This window comes from Scyliorhinus canicula, chromosome 10, assembly GCF_902713615.1.
Source record: "Scyliorhinus canicula chromosome 10, sScyCan1.1, whole genome shotgun sequence".
Lineage (NCBI taxonomy): Eukaryota > Metazoa > Chordata > Chondrichthyes > Carcharhiniformes > Scyliorhinidae > Scyliorhinus > Scyliorhinus canicula.
The window spans coordinates 189,748,589-189,773,450 of NC_052155.1; the positions used below are offsets into that span (position 1 = coordinate 189,748,589).

Genomic DNA, 24,862 nt, shown 5'->3' on the forward strand with positions numbered 1-24,862 from the left:
CAATTTGTATTGTCTTCCAGTCAGATTTACACAATCTCTATCATATTGAAATCAGATTTACCCAGACAATCTTTCTCATCTTCCAGTCAGACTTACACAATCTCTATTGTCTTCCAGTCAGATTTACACAATCTCTATCATATTGAAGCCAGATTTGCACCGACAATATCTATCAGATTGAAGTACAATTGACACAGACAATATTTCTCATCTTCCAGTGAGATTTACACAGACAGTCTCTATCATATCCGAGTCAGATTGACATCGGCAATCACTCTCTTATTAGAACATAGAACATAGAACAGTACAGCACAGAACAGGCCCTTCGGCCCTCAATGTTGTGCCGAGCCATGATCACCCTACTCAAACCCACGTATCCACCCTATACCCGTAACCCAACAACCCCCCCCCTTAACCTTACTTTTATTAGGACACTACGGGCAATTTAGCATGGCCAATCCACCTAACCTGCACATCTTTGGACTGTGGGAGGAAACCGGAGCACCCGGAGGAAACCCACGCACACAGGGGGAGGACGTGCAGACTCCACACAGACAGTGACCCAGCCGGGAATCGAACCTGGGACCCTGGAGCTGTGAAGCATTTATGCTAACCACCATGCTACCCTGCTGCCCCTTATTGAAGTCAGATTTACACAGACAATCTTTCTCATATTCCTGTCAGATTCACACTGTTCATTAGCAGATTTTGTTTGAAAGTAGCATCTTTTAAAATGTTGACATTTGAACTCTTTGGGGAAGATACGGCATAAAAGTCAGTTGCAGACTCACATGGCCGTGTTGATCCAGTTCATTGTTGGTGAGTTTGACTTTTTCAAAGGAAACCATTTGTTTGAGAAGCTGTTCCCCTGTGAATGGACAATCAGGGTGGACGTATAGTCTGTAAAGAGAGAAGCGCAGAGTTACATAAACTGGGCTCGGATCGGGAAGATTAAAGGGGAGATTAGGCAGCACGGTATCATTGTGGATAGCACAATCGCTTCACAGCTCCAGGGTCCCAGGTTCGATTCCGGCTTGGGTCACTGTCTGTGCGGAGTCTGCACATCCTCCCCGTGTCTGCGTGGGTTTCCTCCGGGTGCTCCGGTTTCCTCCCACAGTCCAACGATGTGCGGGTTAGGTGGATTGGCCATGATAAATTGCCCTTTGTGTCCAAAATTGCCCTTAGTGTTGGGTGGGGTTACTGGGTTATGGGGATAGGGTGGAGGTGTTAACCTTGGGTAGGGTGCTCTTTCCAGGAGCCGGTGCAGACTCGATGGGCCGAATGGCCTCCTCCTGCACTGTAAATTATATATGTAAAATTTGATTGAAACTTTTCCAGAAATGAAGATAGATATAAATATAAACTCTTTAACTCTTTCCACTGTTTGAGGAGTCTGGGACCAAAATGATAGCAAGATTTAATCTGAAGAGAAATTAGGAAACATGTCGACACACATCATAGAATTTACAGTGCAGAAGGAGGCTATTCAGCCCTTCGAGTCTGCACCGGCTCTTGGAAAGAGCACCTTACCCAAGGTCAACACCTCCACCCTATCCCCATAACCCAGAAACCCCACCTGACACAAAGGGCAATTTTGGACACTAAGGGCAATTTATCATGGCCAATCCACCTAACCTACACATCTTTGGACTGTGGGAGGAAACCGGAGCACCCGGAGGAAACCCACGCACACACGGGGAGGATGTGCAGACTCCGCACAGACAGTGACCCAAGCTGGAATTGAACCTGGGACCCTGGAGCTGTGAAGCAATTGTGCTAACCACAATGCTACCGTGCTGCCCCACATAGTGTGATGGGAGTTTGGAACACACTTCCCCAAATGACAATTGATGTTAAATCAATTTAAATCAATGATTGTTGAATTGTTCTCCGTGTAAAGATATGGGTAAAAGCTGGTAAATTCAGTTCAGTCATAGATCAGCCACGAGCCCATTGAAAGACAGAACAGGCTTGAGCATCAGAATTTCTCCTGTTGCTATGAGTGAGATATGGGCTGAACAGTTGAACCCAGTATGAACTGTTTCCAGTATAAATCCATTTTGCAGCACTGATTTAAAAACTCAACAATTGTGATTTAAGGAGCACTGAACAGTCAATGGTCATGTGATGTGGAACTTCACATGGAACCTTTATCCCCAGGAGCCAGTTGGTAAATTGCAGACTGGGACAGCACATTTACCTGGGACAGCACATTTACCTGGGACAGCAGATTTACCTGGAACAATACGTTTACCTGGTACAATACATTTACCTGGTACAGTAGATTTCCCTGGTACAGTATATTTACCTGGTACAGTATATTTACCTGGTGCAGTATATTTACCTGCTGCAGTATATTTACCTGGTGCAGTATATTTACCTGCTGCAGTATATTTACTGAGTGCAATACATTTACCTGGTACAGAACATTTACCTGGTACAGTATATTTACCTGGTACAGTATATTTACCTGGTAAAGTGCATTTACCTTTTTACAGTGCATTTACCTGGTACAGTACATTTACCTGGTACAGTGCATTTACCTGCTGCAGTATATTTACCTGCTGCAGTATATTTACTGAGTGCAATACATTTACCTGGTACAGCACATTTACCTGGTGCAGTACATTTACCTGGTACAGTGCATTTGCCTGGTACAATACATTTACCTGGTACAGTATATTTACCTGGTGCAGTATATTTACCTGGTACAGTATATTTACCTGGTAAAGTGCATTTACCTTTTTTACAGTGCATTTACCTGGTACAGTACATTTACCTGGTACAGTACATTTACCTGGTACAGTATATTTACCTGCTGCAGTATATTTACCTGGTGCAGTATATTTACCTGGTGCAGTATATTTACTGAGTGCAATACATTTACCTGGTACAGCACATTTACCTGGTGCAGTACATTTACCTGGTACAGTGCATTTGCCTGGTACAGCACATTTACCTGGTACAGTGCATTTACCTGGTGCAGTATATTTACCCCCTATAGTACATTTACCTGGTGCAGTATATTTACCTGGTACAGTGCATTTACCTGGTGCAGTATATTTACCCCCTATAGTACATTTACCTGGTGCAGTATATTTACCTGGTACAGTACATTTACCTGCTGCAGTATATTTACCTGGTGCAGTATATTTACCCGCTATAGTACATTTACCTGGTGCAGTATATTTACCCGCTATAGTACATTTCGCTGGTGCAGTATATTTACCCGCCATAGTACATTTACCTGCTGCAACACAATTACCTGGTACAGTGCATTAACCTGGTACAGCACATTTACTTGGTACAGTATATTTACTTGGTATAGTTAATTTATCTGGTACAATACATTTACCTGGCGTAGTACATTTACCTGCTGCAGCACACTTACTTGGTCCAATACATTTACCTGGCGCAGTATATTTACCGAGCCTAGTACAGTTACCTGATGCAGTATATTTACATGGTACAATACATTTACCTGGTACAGTATATTTACCCATTGCAGTGCATTTACCTGGTGCAGTATATTTACCCGGTACAGTATATTTAACCAGTGCAGTATACAATGTAATGTACCAGTATTACATTACCTGGTACATTACATTACCTAGTACATTAGATTACCTGGTGCAGTACATTTACCTGATGCAGTACATTTACCTGCTGCAGTATTTTTACCCAATTCAGTATATTTACCTGGTGCGGTACATTTACGTGGTAAAGTAAATTTACCTGGTGCAATAAATTTACCTGCTGCAGTACATTATCCACTTACAGTAGCTTTACCGGGTACAGTATATATTCCTGTTACCATATATTTAACCGTTGCGGTACATTTACCTGGTACAGTATATTTATTTGGGGCAGTACATTTACCTGATCCAGTATATTTACCCAGTTTAGTACATTTACCTGGTACAGTACATTTACCTGATGCAGTACATTTACCTGGTACAGTACATTTACCTGGTGCAGTATATTTACCTGGTGCAGTACATTTACCTGGTACAGTACATTTACCTGGTGCAGTATATTTACCTGGTGCAGTATATTTACCTGGTGCAGTATATTTACCTGGTGCAGTACATTTACCTGCTGCAGTATATTTACCTGCTGCAGTATATTTACCTGCTGCAGTATATTTACCTGGTACAGTACATTTACCTGATGCAGTACATTTACCTGGTACAGTATATTTACCTGGTGCAGTATATTTACCTGGTACAGTATATTTACCTGGTGCAGTATATTTACCTGCTACAGTACATTTACCTGGTACAGTACATTTACCTGGTACAGTATATTTACCTGCTGCAGTATATTTACCTGCTACAGTACATTTACCTGCTGCAGTATATTTACCTGCTGCAGTATATTTACCTGGTACAGTATATTTACATGGTACAGTATATTTACCTGCTGCAGTATATTTACCTGGTGCAGCACATTTACCTGCTGCAGTATATTTACCTGATGCAGTACATTTACCTGGTGCAGTATATTTACCTGCTGCAGTATATTTACCTGCTGCGGTATATTTACCTGCTGCGGTATATTTACCTGGTGCAGTATATTTACCTGCTGCAGTATATTTACCTGCTGCAGTATATTTACCTGGTGCAGTATATTTACCTGCTGCAGTATATTTACCTGCTGCAGTATATTTACCTGCTGCGGTATATTTACCTCCTGCAGTATATTTACCTGCTGCAGTATATTTACCTGGTGCAGTATATTTACCTGATGCAGTACATTTACCTGATGCAGTATATTTACATGGTACAGTATATTTACCTGATGCAGTACATTTACCTGATGCAGTACATTTACCTGGTGCAGCACATTTACCCGGTACAGTATATTTACCTGGTACAGTATATTTACCTGGTGCAGCACATTTACCTGATGCAGTACATTTACCTGATGCAGTATATTTACACGGTACAGTATATTTACCTGGTGCAGTATATTTACCTGATGCAGTACATTTACCTGATGCAGTACATTTACCTGATGCAGTATATTTACACGGTACAGTATATTTACCTGGTGCAGTATATTTACCCGGTACAGTATATTTACCTGATGCAGTACATTTACCTGGTGCAGTACATTTACCTGATGCAGTACATTTACCTGGTGCAGTATATTTACCTGGTGCGGTACATTTACCTGGTGCAGCACATTTACCTGGTGCAGTATATTTACCCGGTACAGTATATTTACCTGGTGCAGTATATTTACCCGGTACAGTATATTTACCTGATGCAGTACATTTACCTGGTGCAGTACATTTACCTGATGCAGTACATTTACCTGATGCAGTATATTTACCTGGTGCAGTACATTTACCTGATGCAGTATATTTACCTGCTGCGGTATATTTACCTGCTGCAGTATATTTACCTGCTGCAGTATATTTACCTGGTGCAGTACATTTACCTGATGCAGTATATTTACCTGGTGCAGTATATTTACCTGCTGCAGTATATTTACCTGCTGCAGTATATTTACCTGGTGCAGTACATTTACCTGGTACAGTATATTTACCCAATTCAGTATATTTACCTGGTGCGGTACAATTACCTGGTAAAGTAAATTTACCTGGTGCAATAAATTTACCCCTGCAGTACATAATCCACTTACAGAAGCTTTACCAGGTACAGTATATATTCCTGTTACTATATATTTAACCATTGCGGTACATTTACCCGGTACAGTATATTTACCGAGTGCAGTATATTTACCTGCTGCAGTATATTTACCTGGTGCAGTAAATGTACCTGGTGCAGTACATTTACCAGGTACAGTATATTTACCGAGTGCAGTATATTTACCTGCTGCAGTATATTTACCTGGTGCAGTATATTTACCTGCTGCAGTATATTTACCTGGTGCAGTATATTTACCCTGTGCAGTATATTTACCTGCTGCAGTATATTTACCTGCTGCAGTACATTTACCTGCTGCAGTATATTTACCTGCTGCAGTATATTTACCTGGTGCAGTATATTTACCTGCTGCAGTACATTTACCTGCTGCAGTATATTTACCTGCTGCAGTACATTTACCTGCTGCAGTATATTTACCTGCTGCAGTATATTTACCTGGTGCAGTATATTTACCTGCTGCAGTACATTTACCTGCTGCAGTATATTTACCTGCTGCAGTATATTTACCTGCTGCAGTATATTTACCTGCTGCAGTACATTTACCTGGTGCAGTATATTTACCTGCTGCAGTATATTTACCTGCTGCAGTATATTTACCTGGTGCAGTACATTTAACTGGTACAGTATATTTACCCAATTCAGTATATTTACCTGGTGCGGTACAATTACCTGGTAAAGTAAATTTACCTGGTGCAATAAATTTACCCCCTGCAGTACATTATCCACTTACAGAAGCTTTACCAGGTACAGTATATATTCCTGTTACTATATATTTAACCATTGCGGTACATTTACCTGGTACAGTATATTTACCGAGTGCAGTATATTTACCTGCTGCAGTATATTTACCTGGTGCAGTAAATGTACCTGGTGCAGTACATTTACCAGGTACAGTATATTTACCGAGTGCAGTATATTTACCTGCTGCAGTATATTTACCTGGTGCAGTATATTTACCTGCTGCAGTATATTTACCCTGTGCAGTATATTTACCTGCTGCAGTACATTTACCTGCTGCAGTATATTTACCTGCTGTAGTATATTTACCTGCTGCAGTATATTTACCTGGTGCAGTATATTTACCTGCTGCAGTACATTTACCTGCTGCAGTACATTTACCTGCTGCAGTACATTTACCTGCTGCAGTATATTTACCTGCTGCAGTATATTTACCTGCAGCAGTACATTTACCTGGTGCAGTATATTTACCTGCTGCTGTATATTTACCTGCTGCAGTATATTTACCTGGTGCAGTATATTTCCCTGGTACAGTATATTTACCTGCTGCAGTACATTTACCTGGTGCAGTATATTTACCTGGTGCAGTATATTTACCTGCTGCAGTATATTTACCTGGTGCAGTACATTTACCTGCTGCAGTATATTTACCTGGTGCAGTATATTTACCTGCTGCAATATATTTACCTGGTGCAGTATATTTACCTGGTACAGTATATTTACCTGCTGCAGTATATTTACCTGCTGCAGTACATTTACCTGGTGCAGTATATTTACCTGGTGCAGTATATTTACCTGGTGCAGTACATTTACCTGCTGCAGTATATTTACCTGGGGCAGTACATTTACCTGATCCAATATATTTACCTGGGGCAGTACATTTACCTGATCCAGTATGTTTACCCAGTGCAGTACATTTACCTGATCCAGTATGTTTACCCAGTGCAGTACATTTACCTGGTACAGTATATTTACCTGGTGCAGTACATTTACCTGGTACAGTATATTTACCTGGTGCAGTACATTTACCTGGTACAGTATATTTACCTGGTGCAGTACATTTACCTGATCCAGTATGTTTACCCAGTGCAGTACATTTACCTGGTACAGTATATTTACCTGGTGCAGTACATTTACCTGGTGCAGTATATTTACCTGGTGCAGTATATTTACCTGGTGCAGTAGATTTCCCTGGTACAGTATATTTACCTGCTGCAGTACATTTACCTGGTGCAGTATATTTACCTGGTGCAGTATATTTACCTGGTGCAGTATATTTACCTGGTGCAGTATATTTACCTGGTGCAGTACATTTACCGGCTGCAGTACATTTACCTGGTGCAGTATATTTACCTGGTGCAGTATATTTACCTGGTGCAGTACATTTACCTGCTGCAGTACATTTACCTGGTGCAGTATATTTACCTGGTGCAGTATATTTACCTGGTGCAGTATATTTACCTGCTGCAGTACATTTACCTGATGCAGTATATTTACCTGGTACAGTATATTTATCCCCTATAGTACATTTACCTGGTGCAGTATATTTACCTGGTGCAGTATATTTACCTGGTATAGTACATTTACCTGGTGCAGTACATTTACCTGCTGCAGTATATTTACCTGGTGCAGTATATTTACCTGCTGCTGTATATTTACCTGCTGCAGTATATTTACCTGGTGCAGTATATTTCCCTGGTACAGTATATTTACCTGCTGCAGTACATTTACCTGGTGCAGTATATTTACCTGGTGCAGTATATTTACCTGCTGCAGTATATTTACCTGGTGCAGTACATTTACCTGCTGCAGTATATTTACCTGGTGCAGTATATTTACCTGCTGCAATATATTTACCTGGTGCAGTATATTTACCTGGTACAGTATATTTACCTGCTGCAGTATATTTACCTGCTGCAGTACATTTACCTGGTGCAGTATATTTACCTGGTGCAGTATATTTACCTGGTGCAGTACATTTACCTGCTGCAGTATATTTACCTGGGGCAGTACATTTACCTGATCCAATATATTTACCTGGGGCAGTACATTTACCTGATCCAGTATGTTTACCCAGTGCAGTACATTTACCTGATCCAGTATGTTTACCCAGTGCAGTACATTTACCTGGTACAGTATATTTACCTGGTGCAGTACATTTACCTGGTACAGTATATTTACCTGGTGCAGTACATTTACCTGGTACAGTATATTTACCTGGTGCAGTACATTTACCTGATCCAGTATGTTTACCCAGTGCAGTACATTTACCTGGTACAGTATATTTACCTGGTGCAGTACATTTACCTGGTGCAGTATATTTACCTGGTGCAGTATATTTACCTGGTGCAGTAGATTTCCCTGGTACAGTATATTTACCTGCTGCAGTACATTTACCTGGTGCAGTATATTTACCTGGTGCAGTATATTTACCTGGTGCAGTATATTTACCTGGTGCAGTACATTTACCGGCTGCAGTACATTTACCTGGTGCAGTATATTTACCTGGTGCAGTATATTTACCTGGTGCAGTACATTTACCTGCTGCAGTACATTTACCTGGTGCAGTATATTTACCTGGTGCAGTATATTTACCTGGTGCAGTATATTTACCTGCTGCAGTACATTTACCTGATGCAGTATATTTACCTGGTACAGTATATTTATCCCCTATAGTACATTTACCTGGTGCAGTATATTTACCTGGTGCAGTATATTTACCTGGTATAGTACATTTACCTGGTGCAGTACATTTACCTGCTGCAGTATATTTACCTGGTGCAGTATATTTACCTTGTGCAGTATATTTACCTGGTACAGTATATTTACCTGGTACAGTACATTTACCTGGTGCAGCACCTTTAACTGATGCAGCACATTTACCTGGTGCAGTATATTTACCTGGTGCAGTATATTTACCTGGTCCAGCACATTTACCTGGTACAGTATATTTACCTGCTGCAGTACATTTACCTGGTGCAGTACATTTACCTGGTGCAGTACATTTACCTGGTACAGTATATTTACCTGGTATAGTACATTTACCTGGTGCAGTACATTTACCTGGTGCAGTATATTTACCTGCTGCAGTATATTTACCTGGTACAGTATATTTACCTGGTATAGTACATTTACCTGGTGCAGTACATTTACCTGGTACAGTACATTTACCTGCTGCAGTACATTTACCTGGTGCAGTATATTTACCTGCTGCAGTATATTTACCTGGTATAGTACATTTACCTGGTGCAGTACATTTACCTGGTACAGTACATTTACCTGCTGCAGTACATTTACCTGGTACAGTATATTTACCTGGTACAGTATATTTACCTGGTGCAGTACATTTACCTGGTGCAGTACATTTACCTGGTGCAGTATATTTACCTGGTACAGTATATTTACCTGGTATAGTACATTTACCTGGTGCAGTACATTTACCTGGTGCAGTATATTTACCTGCTGCAGTATATTTACCTGGTACAGTATATTTACCTGGTACAGTATATTTACCTGGTATAGTACATTTACCTGGTGCAGTACATTTACCTGGTACAGTACATTTACCTGCTGCAGTACATTTATCTGGTGCAGTATATTTACCTGCTGCAGTATATTTACCTGCCGCAGTATATTTACCTGGTACAGTATATTTACCTGCTGCAGCATATTTACCTGGTATAGTACATTTACCTGGTGCAGTACATTTACCTGGTACAGTACATTTACCTGCTGCAGTACATTTACCTGGTACAGTATATTTACCTGCTGCAGTACATTTACCTGGTGCAGTACATTTACCTGGTACAGTATATCTACCTGCTGCAGTATATTTACCTGGTGCAATAAATTTACCTGCTGCAGTATATTATCCACTTACAGAAGCTTTACCAGGTACAGTATATATTCCTGTTACCATATATTTACCCGTTGCGGTACATTTACCTGGTACAGTATATTTACCTGGGGCAGTACATTTACCTGATCCAATATATTTACCTGGGGCAGTACATTTACCTGATCCAGTATGTTTACCCAGTGCAGTACATTTACCTGATCCAGTATGTTTACCCAGTGCAGTACATTTACCTGGTACAGTATATTTACCTGGTGCAGTACATTTACCCGGTACAGTATATTTACCTGGTCCAACACATTTACCTGGTCCAGCACATTTACCTGCTGCAGTATATTTACCTGGTACAGTATATTTACCTGCTGCAGTACATTTACCTGGTACAGTATATTTACCTGGTCCAGCACATTTACCTGGTGCAGTACACTTACCTGCTGCAGTACATTTACCTGGTACAGTATATTTACCTGGTGCAGTACATTTACCTGGTACAGTATATTTACCTGGTGCAGTACATTTACCTGGTACAGTATATTTACCTGGTGCAGTACATTTACCTGGTACAGTATATTTACCTGGTCCAGCACATTTATCTGGTACAGTACATTTACCTGGTGCAGTATATTTACCCATTGCTGTATATTTAATTGGTGCAGTACGTTTACCTGGTGCAGTATATTTACCTGGTACAGTATATTTACCTGGTATAGTACATTTACCTGGTGCAGTACATTTACCTGGTACAGTACATTTACCTGCTGCAGTACATTTATCTGGTGCAGTATATTTACCTGCTGCAGTATATTTACCTGCTGCAGTATATTTACCTGGTACAGTATATTACCTGCTGCAGTATATTTACCTGGTATAGTACATTTACCTGGTGCAGTACATTTACCTGGTACAGTACATTTACCTGCTGCAGTACATTTACCTGGTACAGTATATTTACCTGCTGCAGTACATTTACCTGGTGCAGTACATTTACCTGGTACAGTATATTTACCTGCTGCAGTATATTTACCTGGTGCAATAAATTTACCTGCTGCAGTATATTATCCACTTACAGAAGCTTTACCAGGTACAGTATATATTCCTGTTACCATATATTTACCCGTTGCGGTACATTTACCTGGTACAGTATATTTACCTGGGGCAGTACATTTACCTGATCCAATATATTTACCTGGGGCAGTACATTTACCTGATCCAGTATGTTTACCCAGTGCAGTACATTTACCTGATCCAGTATGTTTACCCAGTGCAGTACATTTACCTGGTACAGTATATTTACCTGGTGCAGTACATTTACCTGGTACAGTATATTTACCTGGTGCAGTACATTTACCTGGTACAGTATATTTACCTGGTGCAGTACATTTACCTGATCCAGTATGTTTACCCAGTGCAGTACATTTACCTGGTACAGTATATTTACCTGGTGCAGTACATTTACCTGGTGCAGTATATTTACCTGGTGCAGTATATTTACCTGGTCCAGCACATTTACCTGCTGCAGTATATTTACCTGGTACAGTATATTTACCTGCTGCAGTACATTTACCTGGTACAGTATATTTACCTGGTCCAGCACATTTACCTGGTGCAGTACATTTACCTGCTGCAGTACATTTACCTGGTACAGTATATTTACCTGGTGCAGTACATTTACCTGGTACAGTATATTTACCTGGTGCAGTACATTTACCTGGTACAGTATATTTACCTGGTGCAGTACATTTACCTGGTACAGTATATTTACCTGGTACAGTACATTTACCTGGTACAGTATATTTACCTGGTCCAGCACATTTATCTGGTACAGTACATTTACCTGGTGCAGTATATTTACCCATTGCTGTATATTTAATTGGTGCAGTACGTTTACCTGGTGCAGTATATTTACTCGGTACAGTATACTTACCTGGTGCCGTACATTCACCTGGTGATGCAGTCCCTTTACCTGGTGCAGTACATTTACCTGGTACAGTCCATTTACCTGCTGCTGTATATTTACCTGCTGCAGTATATTTACCTGGTGCTGTATATTTACCTGGTGCTGTATATTTACCTGGTGTGGTATATTTACCTGGTACATTACAGTTACCTGCTGAAGTATATTTATCCAGGGCACTATATTTACCCTTTAAAGTATATTTACCTGGTGCGGTAAATTTACCTGGTAGAGTACCTTTTCCTGGTACATTATATTTACCCGGTACATAGAACATAGAACAGTACAGCACAGTACAGGCCCCTCGGCCCACGATGTTGTGCCAATCGTTTATCCTAATCTAAGATCTACCAAACCGACACCCCTTCAACTTACTGCTGTCCATGTGCCTGTCCAAGAGTCGCTTCAATGTCCCTAATGACTCTGACTCCACCACCTCTGCTGGCAGTGCATTCCACACACCCACCACTCTCTGTGTAAAGAACCGACTCTGACATCTCCCCTACCTTCCTCCAATCACCTTAAAATTATGTCCCCTCGTGACAGCCATTTCCACCCTGGGGAAAGGTCTCTGGCTATCCACTCTATCCATGCCTCTCATCACCTTGTACATGTCTATCAAGTCACCTCTCTTCTTTCTTCGCTCCAGTGAGAAAAGGCCCAGCTCCCTCAACCTTTCTTCATAAGACACGCCCTCCAGTCCAGGCAGCATCCTGATAAATCTCCTCTGTACCCTCTCCAAAGCATCCACATCCTTCCTATAATGAGGCGACCAGAACTGGACACAATATTCCAAGTGTGGTCCAACCAAGGTTTTATATAGTTGCAGTAAAACCTCACGGCTCTTAAACTCAATCCCCCTGTTAATGAAAGCCAACACACCACACACCTTCTTAACAACCCCATCAACCTGGGTGACAACTTTGAGGGATCTATGTACGTGGACCCCAAGATCCCTCTGTTCCTCCACACTTCCAAGAATCCTGCCTTTAACCCTGTATTCAGCATTCAAATTCGACCTTGCCAGATTAATCACTTCTCATTTATCAAGGTTGAACTCCATCTGCCACTTCTCAGCCCAGCTCTGCATCCTGTCAATGTCCTGTTGTAACCTGCAACAGCCCTCGACACTATCTACAACTCCACCAACCTTCATGTCATCGGCAAACTTACTAACCCACCCTTCAACTTCCTCATCCAAGTCATTTATAAAAACCACAAAGAGCATAGAACATAGAACAGTATAGCACAGAACAGGCCCTTCGGCCCTCGATGTTGTGCTGAGCCATGATCACCCTACTCAAACCCACGTATCCACCCAAAATCCGTAACCCAACAACCCCCCCCCAACCTTACTTTTTAGGACACTATGGGCAATTTAGCATGGCCAATCCACCTAACCCGCACATCTTTGGACTGTGGGAGGAAACCGGAGCACCCGGAGGAAACCCACGCACACACGGGGAGGACGTGCAGACTCCGCACAGACAGTGACCCAGCCGGGAATCGAACCTGGGACCCTGGAGCTGTGAAGCATTTATGCTAACCACCATGCTACCGTGCTGCCAATAGGTCCCAGAGCAGAGGTCCCAGAACAGATCCCTGCAGGACACCACTGGTCACTGACCTCCAGGCGGAATACTTTACATCCATGACCACTCGCTGTCTTCTTTTGGCCACCCAATTCTGTATCCAGACAGCCAAATTTCCCTGTATCCCATGTCCCCTGACTTTCTGAATGAGCCTACCATGGGGAACCTTATCAAATGCCTTACTGAAATCCATATACATCACATCCACTGCCCGACCTTCATCAATGTGTCTCGTCACATCCTCAAAGAATTCAATGAGGCTTGTGAGGCATGACCTGCCCCTCACAAAGCCATGCTGACTATCTTTAATCAAACTATGTTTTTCTAAATAATCATAAATCCTATCTCTCAGAATCCTTTCCAATATTTTGCTCACCACAGATGTAAGACTGACGGGTCTGTAATTCCCAGGGATTTCCTTATTCCCTTTCTTGAACGTGGGAACAACATTCGCCTCCCTCCAATCATCCGGTACTACTTCAGTGGAGAGTGAGAATGCAAAGATCATCGCCAACAGCGCAGCAATCTCCTCCCTCGCTTCCCGTAGTAACCTTGGGTATATCCCGTCAGGCCCAGGGGACTTATCTATTCTGATGTTTTTCAAACTTTCCAGCACATCCTCCTTCTTAATATCAACCTGTTCGAGTCTATTAACCTGGTTCACGCTGTTCTCATGGGCAACAAGGCCTCTCTCTCGAGTGAATACTGAAGCAAAGTTTCATTTCGGGCCTCCCCATCTCCTTAGACTCGAGGCACAAGTTCCCTCCACTATCCCTGATCGGCCCTACTCTCACTCTGAACATCCTCTTTTTCTCACATAAGTGTAGAAAGCCTTGGGGTTTTCCCTAATTCTTCCCCCCAGGGCTTTTTCATGCCCCCTTCTAGCTCTCCAAAGTCCATTTTTGAGTTCCTTCCTGGCTACCTTGTAACCCCCTAGAGCCGAGTCAGATCCTTGCTTGCTCAACTTTACGTAAGCTTCCTTCTTCCTCTTGACTAGAAGCTCCACTTCTCTTGTCATCCAAGGCTCCTTCACCTTACCATTCCTTCCTCGTCTCAGTGGGACAAAACAATTCAGCACTTGCAGCAAGTGCTCCTTAAACAACCCCCACATTACTGTTGTGCATTTCCCCAAGAACAATTGTTCCCACTTTATGCTCCTCAGCTCCTGTCTAATAGCAGTATAATTTCCCCTCCCCCAATTAAATGCCTTCCCATACTGTCTGTTCCTATCCCTCTCCATGACTATGGTAAAGGTCAAGGAGTTGTGGTCACAGTCACCGAAATGCTCTATCACTGAGACATCTGACACCTGGCCTGGTTCGTTGCCGAGCACCAAATCCAATGTGGCCTCCCCCCTAGTCGGCCTATCTACATATTGAGTCAGGAATCCTTCCTGTACACACCTGACAAAATCTGCTCCATCCAAACCATTTGCAGTAAGGAGGTTCCAGTCAATATTGGGGAAGTTGAAGTCACCCATGACAACAACTCTGTTACTTCTGCACCTTTCCAAGACCTGCCACCCAATCTGTTCCTCCATCTCTCTGCTGCTATTGGGGGGTCTATAGAAAACTCCCAATAAAGTGACTGCTCCTTTCTTGTTTCTGACTTCCGCCCATACTGACCCAGTAGACAAACCCTCCTAGACTACCTCCTTTCTGCAGCTGTGATGCGCTCCCTAATTAACAGTGCGACTCCCCCTCCTCTTTTATCTCCTCCTCCCCCTATTCTTCTTAAAATATCCAAACAACCATCTAACAACCATTCCTGCCCCTGTGAAATCCATGTCTCCGTAATGGCAACAACATCATAGTTCCAAGTACTCATCCATGCTCTAAGTTCATCTCCCTTGGAATGGGTTAAAGTGTGTCTGTTTCAATACAAGGTACAGTATATTTACCCACTGCAGTACATATACCTGGTACAGTATATTTACCCACTGCAGTACATATACCTGGTATAATATATTCACCAGGTACAGTACATTTACCAGGTACAATATATTTTCCAGGTACAGTATATTTACCCAGTACCGTATATTTACCCTTTGCAGTACATTTACCAGGTACAATATATTTACCCTGTACAGTATATTTGCCACTGTACAGTATATTTACCCAGTATAGTACATTTACCAGGTACAGTATATTTACCCAGTATAGTACATTTACCAGGTACAGTATATTTACCCAGTATAGTAAATTTACCAGGTACAGTATATTTACCTGGTACACTATATTTCCCCGGTACAGTATATTTACCCAGTGCAGTACATTTACCCAGTACAGTATATTTCCCCGGTACAGTCTGTTTATCCGGTACAGAATATTTACCTGGTACAGTGTATTTATCCGGTACAGAATATTTACACGGTACAGTATATTTACCCGGTAGAGTGTATTTATCAGGTACAGTATATTTACCCGGTACAGCGTATTTACCCAGTACAGTATATTTACCGGTACAGTATATTTACCCGGTACAGTATATTTACCCAGTACAGTATATTTACCGGTACAGTGTATTTACCCAGTACAGTATATTTACCGGTACAGTATATTTACCCGGTACAGTGTATTTAACCAGTATAGTATATTTACCCAGTACAGTATATTTACCGGTACAGTATATTTACCCGGTACAGTATATTTGCCCGGTACAGTGTATTTAACCAGTACAGTATATTTACCGGTACATTATATTTACCCGGTACAGTGTATTTACCCAGTACAGTATATTTACCGGTACAGTATATTTACCGGTACAGTGTATTTACCCAGTACAGTATATTTACCGGTACAGTATATTTACCCGGTACAGTGTATTTAACCAGTACAGTATATTTACCGGTACAGTATATTTACCCGGTACAGTGTATTTACCCAGTACAGTATATTTACCGGTACAGTGTATTTACCCAGTACAGTATATTTACCAGTACAGTATATTTTCCGGTACAGTATATTTACCGGTACAGTATATTTATCCGATACAGTGTGTTTATCGGGTACAGTATATTTACCCGGTACAGTACACGCTGTGTTGAAATCCCTGCCTTCGACGACATGACAGTGAAATGTGACCTGGGTTTAGTTCAGGCTGAGAAATAGTGAAATCTGCCGGCCTGTGTGTGTGTGTGGGGGGGGGGGGGGGGGGGGGAGGTTGCCAGTATAAATAAACCAAATGGACAAAGCTGGAAATGCTAAGTCTGCTTCCCTTCGCTCTGAGGAACCGGCACAGGGATTGGGAAGGGGAGCTAGTGTTCCTGTTGCCGGGAGTTGCTGGGATTAGCCACAGTTCCCTGTTGTGGCTGCAGTGTCAATGGCAATGAATGGATCCAGGGCTCCTACCTTGCAGGTAGCGGTGGGTCCGCTTTCCCGGCGATCAGCCACGAGGACCGATGATAGGCGTAACGATATCGTTTATTGTCCATTGACACAATGTCCATCAGCACGATGTATTTGGCGTCAGGATCCAGGCCAGAGAGCGACACGCGGATGGTGGGGAACATTCTCCTGAAAGTGGAAACCAGAACAAGCTGTAAAACTGCAACACTCCCGATCACAACTGTCTCCAAATCAATGCAGATACCGCGGGCAAATCCCAAACTGTCACTTTCCTCCCTGCAAATTGTTCAGCCCCAAAAGTAGTTGAGGAATTGTGGTAGAAAAACACAACAGGAATAATCCCCTTCCTGTAACCCCCCAGGGTGCTGTGAGGGATCTGGAGGGTGAATGTGGCAATGTGAATCCTGCCCAGCGGTCTGCCTCCCTGTCTTTCAGCGTTTTCTGCTTTGATTCCCGATCGCTACTGTTTGTTGGTATAAGGAGGCCATTCAGGCCCATTATGCCTGTGCTAGCTCTTTGAAAGAACTCTCCCACCAGTCCCACTTGCTCCAGCTCCGCACTCAATCCCCGGCCTCTCCCCTTTCCAAATATCCCTGACATTTTCCATTGAATCCTGTTCCCTGTACCTTGCCTGACAAAGCGCCCCACATCACAACAACTGCTCCACATTGAGGGTGTTTGAAAATGTTCAAACTGATCTCAAATCATTCTGAGTGAGAGAAACATTCAGTAAACCCCAATCAGAGGTAAATGGACTGGATTAGGAATGCCAATATGATGCTGCCAATCTTATTATTCAGACGAATGCCAAGTCTGTGTATAAATGATGAAATATTATCACAGCCGAAATAACTTTGTTCAACAGCCTGTTTGGGTTTGAGTAAACGACAGGGGAAATAATTCGGATTTGGATCAATTTAATTACTCATCTGCGCTTCCTGATCATTTTTAAATGATTTGGGTTTTGCAGACATTGCCCGCGGTTTATGGAGATAGTGAAATGCTGAATGTGCAATGGAGCAGTATTCCTGCCCCTGGACAGGGGGAACTTCCTACATTCCCCCAATTCCCAACGCTGAATGTGCAATGGAGCAGTATTCCTGCCCCTGGACAGGGGGAACTTCCTACATTTCCCCAATTCCCAACGCTGAATGTGCAATGGAGCAGTATTCCTGCCCCTGGACAGGGGGAACTTCCTACATTCCCCCAATTCCCAACGCTGAATGTGCAATGGAGCAGTATTCCTGCCCCTGGACAGGGGGAACTTCCTACATTTCCCCAATTCCCAACGCTGAATGTGCAATGGAGCAGTATTCCTGCCCCTGGACAGGGGGAACTTCCTACATTCCCCCAATTCCCAACGCTGAATGTGCAATGGAGCAGTATTCCTACCCCTGGACAGGGGGAACTTCCTACATTTCCCCAATTCCCAACGCTGAATGTGCAATGGAGCAGTATTCCTGCCCCTGGACAGGGGGAACTTCCTACATTCCCCCAATTCCCAACGCTGAATGTGCAATGGAGCAGTATTCCTGCCCCTGGACAGGGGGAACTTCCTACATTCCCCCAATTCCCAAACACAGCGCGGACAATCTGTCCCGTCTACAGAACCCGAGTCTGCTTCTCCTGATCCCTCTGATTGAAGGATAACTCGCTGTTGATCAGCCTTTCCATGGGAACTCCGAGCCGAGAGTTCCCCAATTCCCGGGAATGCACCCACTGGGGAAACGGAGAAACGAAAATGCGGGAATAACCCAGAGTTCAAATCCCAAACTTTCCCTTCGCCAATTATTGCCTCATCTCTCTGAAACCTCGCCTTTCTCCCAAATTAATTCGTTGCCAAAGCTGAGCCTGTGATCTGGGATCTGTGATATGGGATCTGTGATCTGGGATCTGGGATATGGGATCTGGGATGTGAGATCTGGGATCACTGACAAGCCGGTTGTGATCAGGATGATTTTGGCTCCGCCAATCCCATGCAGCAGCAGAGAGCTGTCACCTGCCAGATTTGGTGATGATCATCTCCGTTCCCAGTTCATGGAATTTATCCCAAAGTTCCTTGGTCTCCAGGCTGCAGCTGATCTTGGCCATCTCGGCAGTGGGCACGGTGGGGGTGGTGGGGATGAGGGGCTCGGTGCTCCCCGGGGAGGAGCTGCTGCTGTAATCACCCAGATCCAGGCTTCCCAAATCCTCCAGAGGCTGCGGGCGGCAGGAATTCTCCACCAGCTGCTCTGCTCCGGGGGAAAAACAGACAGAGAGAGAGAGAGAGTTAGAGGAGGATTGTCAGTGTGAACTCCCCGACCGCATCCCGACCGCATCCCATCCCCATCCCGGCCCCATCCCATCCCCATCCCATCCCAGCCCCAACCCATCCCCATCCCGGCCCCATCCCGACCCCAACCCATCCCCATCCCGACCTCAACCCATCCCCATCCCGACCCCAACCCATCCCCATCCCCATCCCGGCCGCAGCTCCCGGATCTTCACCAGGATCAGGAATGGGCTCCGGGATCCCAGAACTTCGGAGCAACTTTGCAAAGTGCGGAGTGCGGGGTGAGTGTGTGAAGATTGAGGGACACAGTGTGGAGGGAGAGTGCTGGCTGGGAGGGAGGGTGCTGGCTGGGAGGGAGGGTGCTGGCTGGGAGGGTGCTGGCTGGGAGGGAGGGTGCTGGCTGGCTGGGAGGGGGGGGGTGCTGGCTGGGAGGGAGGGTGCTGGCTGGGAGGGAGGGTGCTGACTGGGAGGGTGCTGGCTGGGAGGGAGGGTGCTGGCTGGCTGGGAGGGGGGGTGCTGGCTGGGAGGGTGGGTGCTGGCTGGGAGGGAGGGTGCTGGCTGAGAGGGAGGGTGCTGGCTGGGAGGGTGCTGGCTGGGAGGGAGAGTGCTGGCTGGCTGGGAGGGGGGGGGGGTGCTGGCTGGGAGGGTGGGTGCTGGCTGGCTGGGAGGGGGGGTGCTGGCTGGGAGGGAGGGTGCTGGCTGGGAGGGGGGGTGCTGGCTGGGAGGGAGGGTGCTGGCTGGGAGGGAGGGTGCTGGCTGGGAGGGACAGGGCTGTTGTGTGGGTTAGTGTGAGGGCCAGTGTGTGGGTCAGGTAAAGGTGAGGGTCAGTGTGTAGGTGTAGGTCAGTGTGAGGGGGTTGTTGTTAGGGTCAGTGTGAGGGTCAGTGTGAGGGTCTATGCACAGGTATAGGTCCAGGTACTTACCCTGGGGTTTGAGGGTGTTCTGTTACAGTTCCTTGCCAGTGTGAGTGTCAGTGAGTGAGGTACATATGTGGGTCAGTGTGAGGGGATTATTGTTAGGGTCAGTGTGAGGGTGTGGGTCAGTGTGTGGGCCAGTGTGAGGGTCAGTGTACAGGTACTTACCCAGGGATTTGATGGTGTTCTGATGCAGTTCCTTGTCAGTGTGTGGGTCAGTGTGAGGGTCAGTGTGAGGGTCAGTGTACAGGTACTTACCCAGGGGTTTGATGGTGTTCTGATGCAGTTCCTTGTCAGTGTGTGGGTCAGTGTGAGGGTCAGTGTACAGGTACTTACCCAGGGGTTTGATGGTGTTCTGATGCAGTTCCTTGTCAGTGTGTGGGTCAGTGTGAGGGTCAGTGTACAGGTACTTACCCAGGGGTTTGATGGTGTTCTGATGCAGTTCTTTGCCAGTGGAGGAGGTAGTGGCGATCAGAGCGGCGATGGAGAAGGCGTTGGCCCGGGAGGAGAGCTGTGTTTTGGGGCTACTCTGCTCCATGCTGCCCCGGGACTCTGCGCTGCTGCCGCCAGCCTCTGTCCCCACTCCCCCCGTGCCCCGCCCACACCCAGGCAGCAGCCAATCAGCTCCTACTGACCTCACTGAGCCGGCCCTCTCCACTGCACAGGCGCTCTGGCAACTTGGCCACAGGTCCCAGAGTGGGAAATGTCCAGTGTGGGACCCAGAGCACTGGCCCACACACTGACCCAGACACAGACCCACACATTGACCAGAGCACTGACCCAGACACAGACCCAGAGCACTGACCCAGAGCACTGGCCCACACACTGACCCAGACACAGACCCACACATTGACCAGAGCACTGACCCAGACACAGACCCAGAGCACTGACCCAGAGCACTGACCCACACACTGACCCAGACACAGAACCACAGACTGACCCAGAGCACTGACCCAGACACAGACCCACACACTGACCCACACACTGACCCACACCAGACATGATGTGGAGATGCTGGTGTTGGACTGGGGTGAGCACAGTAAGAAGTCTGACAACACCAGGTTAAAGTCCAACAGGTTTATTTCAAACACTAGCTTTCGGAGCACTGCTCCTTCCTCAGATGAAACTGGCGCTCCGAAAGCTAGTGTTTGAAACAATCCTGTTGGACTTTACCCTGGTGTTGTAAGACTTCTTACTGCCCACGCCAGACGCACACCAGACTTACACACAGACCCTCACACTGACCCTCACACTGACCCACATTGACCCACACCAGACCCACACCAGACCCACACAAGACCCACGCACAGACCCACACAACACTCCTGCCACACACCCACAGACACACAGACAGACAGGCTCTGTAGCTCCCATTTCATTGTAAAGAGTTCTGTCTGCGCCCTGCCAATGTGCAGAATGTTTTCACATTCCTGATGCATTTTTCACAATCGTATTTCTCCCAGATTCCTGGGTCTGAAATTAAAACCTTTAAACTGGAAGAAATGTCCTTGCTCCAGGCTCCATGTGTGATGTTGTTAGTTTGATGTGAACTCATTGCTAAGTGACTGTGGGATGTGCCTGCCTAACCACAGTCCCTCCTTCATCCCGGGAAAAGCTTCCATTCCTGTTCATTCTCCCGCTCCGACCTGGAAATGAGATTTATCTGGATGAGCCGGGGTTTGTGTTGTGTGGAATTAATTTACCCTCGCTCCTCACAGACTGCCAAACACACCAGACTGTTATCCCAACTGCGGTTATTGTCTGCAGAGAGGGAGTTCCTCCGGATCCTGTGTTGCTTCATTTCCAATGATCATTTCACATAGAACAAGTTTAATCCAATGTCAATCCAGTTTAACATCTCCCGCGCATCTCTTTATTCCGCAATAAATTAGTTCTCACAATGTCTCAAAGACAATTCTCTGTCCACAAAGTAAAAACAGAAAGGGAGAGAGGGAGAGAGATGGAGAGAGGGAGATAGAGAGAGGGAGAGAGGGAGAGACAGAGAGAGAGGGAGAGATGGAGAGGGAGAGCGACAGAGAGAGAGAGAGGGAGAGGGAAAGGGAGAGAGAGAGAGATAAGGGAGAGAGGAGAGAGAGGGAGATAGAGAGAGGAGAGAGAGGGAGATAGAGAGATGGAGAGACAGAGAGAGAGGGAGAGATAGAGAGGGAGGGAGACAGAGAGAGAGGGAGAGGGAGAGAGGGAGAAAGAGAGAGGAGAAAGAAGGAGATAGAGAGAGGGAGGGGGAGATAGAGGGGGGAGAGGCTGAGAGAGAGTGGGAGAGAGCGAGGGAAAGAGAGGGGAAGGAGAGGGAGGGAGAGGGGAAGGAGAGGGAGGGAGCGAGATGGAGAGAGGGAGATAGAGAGAGGGAGAGAGGGAGAGGGAGATAGAGGGGGAGAGAGGCTGAGATAGAGGGGGAGAGAGGCTGAGATAGAGGGGGAGAGAGCGAGGAGAGAGAGGGGAAGGAGAGGGAGGGAGAGGGGAAGGGGAGGGAGGGAGAGGGGAAGGGGAGGGAGGGAGAGGGGAAGGAGAGGGAGGGAGAGGGGAAGGGGAGGGAGGGAGGGGAAGGAGAGGGAGGGAAAGGGGAAGGAGAGGGAGGGAGAGGGGAAGGAGAGGGAGGGAGAGGGGAAGGAGAGGGAGGGAGAGGGGAAGGAGAGGGAGGGAGAGGGAAGGGGAGGGAGGGAGAGGGGAAGGAGAGGGAGGGAGAGGGGAAGGGAAGGGGAGGGAGGGAGAGGGGAAGGAGAGGGAGGGAGAGGGGAAGGAGAGGGAGAGGGAAGGGGAGGGAGGGAGAGGGGAAGGAGAGGGAGGGAGAGGGGAAGGGGAGGGAGAGAGAGGATGTGACTGACATTGGAAATATCCTGAAAATACCACATTGTCGTTAAGATCATTCGGGCACCTGTTATTGGTTATAAAAACAGGACAATTTTATAAAGATCCAGTGAAATAAGTGGACACTCTGTGTGTGTGGGTGCACTGGGATTTCCCCCGCCTGCAGCAGTGGGAAGGAGAGCCGAGATTTGCCATTCGGAGACGCTTTTCTGAACATCCCGCTTTCCGCCCGCGTTGACATTTTGCTGTAATTTCACTGTCCCAGATTTCACAAACATTTAAAAAGTGTTTTAAAACAAATCGAATCGGGGAGTTTGGTGGGAAAACTCCTCTGGGAATGAGAATTCATTCAGGATCCTCCCACACACAATTGCAGAAATTCACTGTGTGGTTTGCACTCTGCACATTTCACTATTTCCTTCACACTGGCAGCTAGATTTGGGTTTCGAATGTTTGAATTGTATCACCGTCCTGCGGAGTGATTCTGAAGCTGCTTCATTATCAGCACTGCCTCAATCTCACAGCACAATGAGGAGAATGTTCATTTCCACATCTCTGAGTCTCTGTGAACCAGCGTTACTGTGAAGAATTCCTGGACCCGGGACCGGGTACATTTCATTCCCAAATTGAGGTGAATTTATGATACAAATCTCCACCTTTCACTGCTCCTGTTTGACGGTAACACGCCAGCATAAACACCGGGAAAACAGACTGTTGCTCACTTTACAGTGGGGATTTTGTGTTCAATAAAACATTTCTTCGAGTCGCGGATTGAACAACGAAGAGGGGGCAGATTAACTGTGGAACCTGTGTGGGAAATGTGTCTTTATACCGGCAAACCGCGGAGCAGACATATGGATTCAACTGAAATATATTCACCTGGACTCAGACGAATATTAATTTATCCAAAATATAAATGTGCCGATTAACACCGAGGGAGGCTAGATTGTGGGGAAATATCGAGATTTACGGCACTGTTGTGTATCGAGAGAATTATTCTCTATAGTATGGAGGCTGACTTGGGAGCTGATTAACACAAACCTTCATATTCCTTAAATACCCACAGATCTTTGTTGCAAAAATAGTCCAGCGGTGTTGTTTGGGAGGGATATTGTTAACCATAGACAGGCTGCTTAGGTTTCTCTCACAGTCACACCTACACCTGGAAATCAGAACATCTCAATCCCAGGGCCGGGAAACCGGCTGCTTCCCGGAGAATATTTGGGAAGGAGTGCGATTATATCTATTTGTGTGTGTATCTCGGAGAGCTGAGGGAACATTTGTAATCACCTTGATTGGAGTGTGGAAGTTGTTGGCACTCTGCTCCCACCTTCAATGTCACCCTCCAGTAAAGCAGCATTTAGCTACAATCAGCAGGTTTTAATTCCATTACACACCCCGCACCCACTGCAAGTAAATATCGCTCAGGAGGTTTAATCAAACCTACTTGACAATTAGATTATCATCAAATTGCCAGCAGATAATGTGCTTAAAGCTTTTCCTGTCGGTGTAACTCCTGGCTGAGAATTATTCGCACATTTGGACCATCAAATTCCCCTGGTATCTCCCTCCACACAGTCTTCCTTCACCAACAGCCCAGCCGGGCCATCTCTAACCCTCTGCCCACTACACTCTCAGCATTGTCCCGGATTCCATTTTAATCCAACAAATATCACTCCCCGGTTAAC

General features: G+C 45.2%; 1 protein-coding gene across 1 annotated transcript in view; it reads right to left on the bottom strand.

Moving 5' to 3' along the window:
• tbx20 (T-box transcription factor 20) overlaps positions 1–20,887 on the bottom strand; it is a 65,051-nt gene extending 44,164 nt beyond the window's left edge. Inside the window, exons 1-4 of the mRNA XM_038808495.1 lie at positions 20,763–20,887; positions 19,162–19,393; positions 17,166–17,330; positions 792–900 (exon numbers count right to left, since the gene is read on the bottom strand). Coding sequence (XP_038664423.1) covers positions 792–900; positions 17,166–17,330; positions 19,162–19,393; positions 20,763–20,886 — 630 coding nt within the window. The 5' untranslated portion in view covers position 20,887. The remainder of the gene's footprint in view (positions 1–791; positions 901–17,165; positions 17,331–19,161; positions 19,394–20,762) is intronic.
• Positions 20,888–24,862: the final 3,975 nt, after the last annotated feature.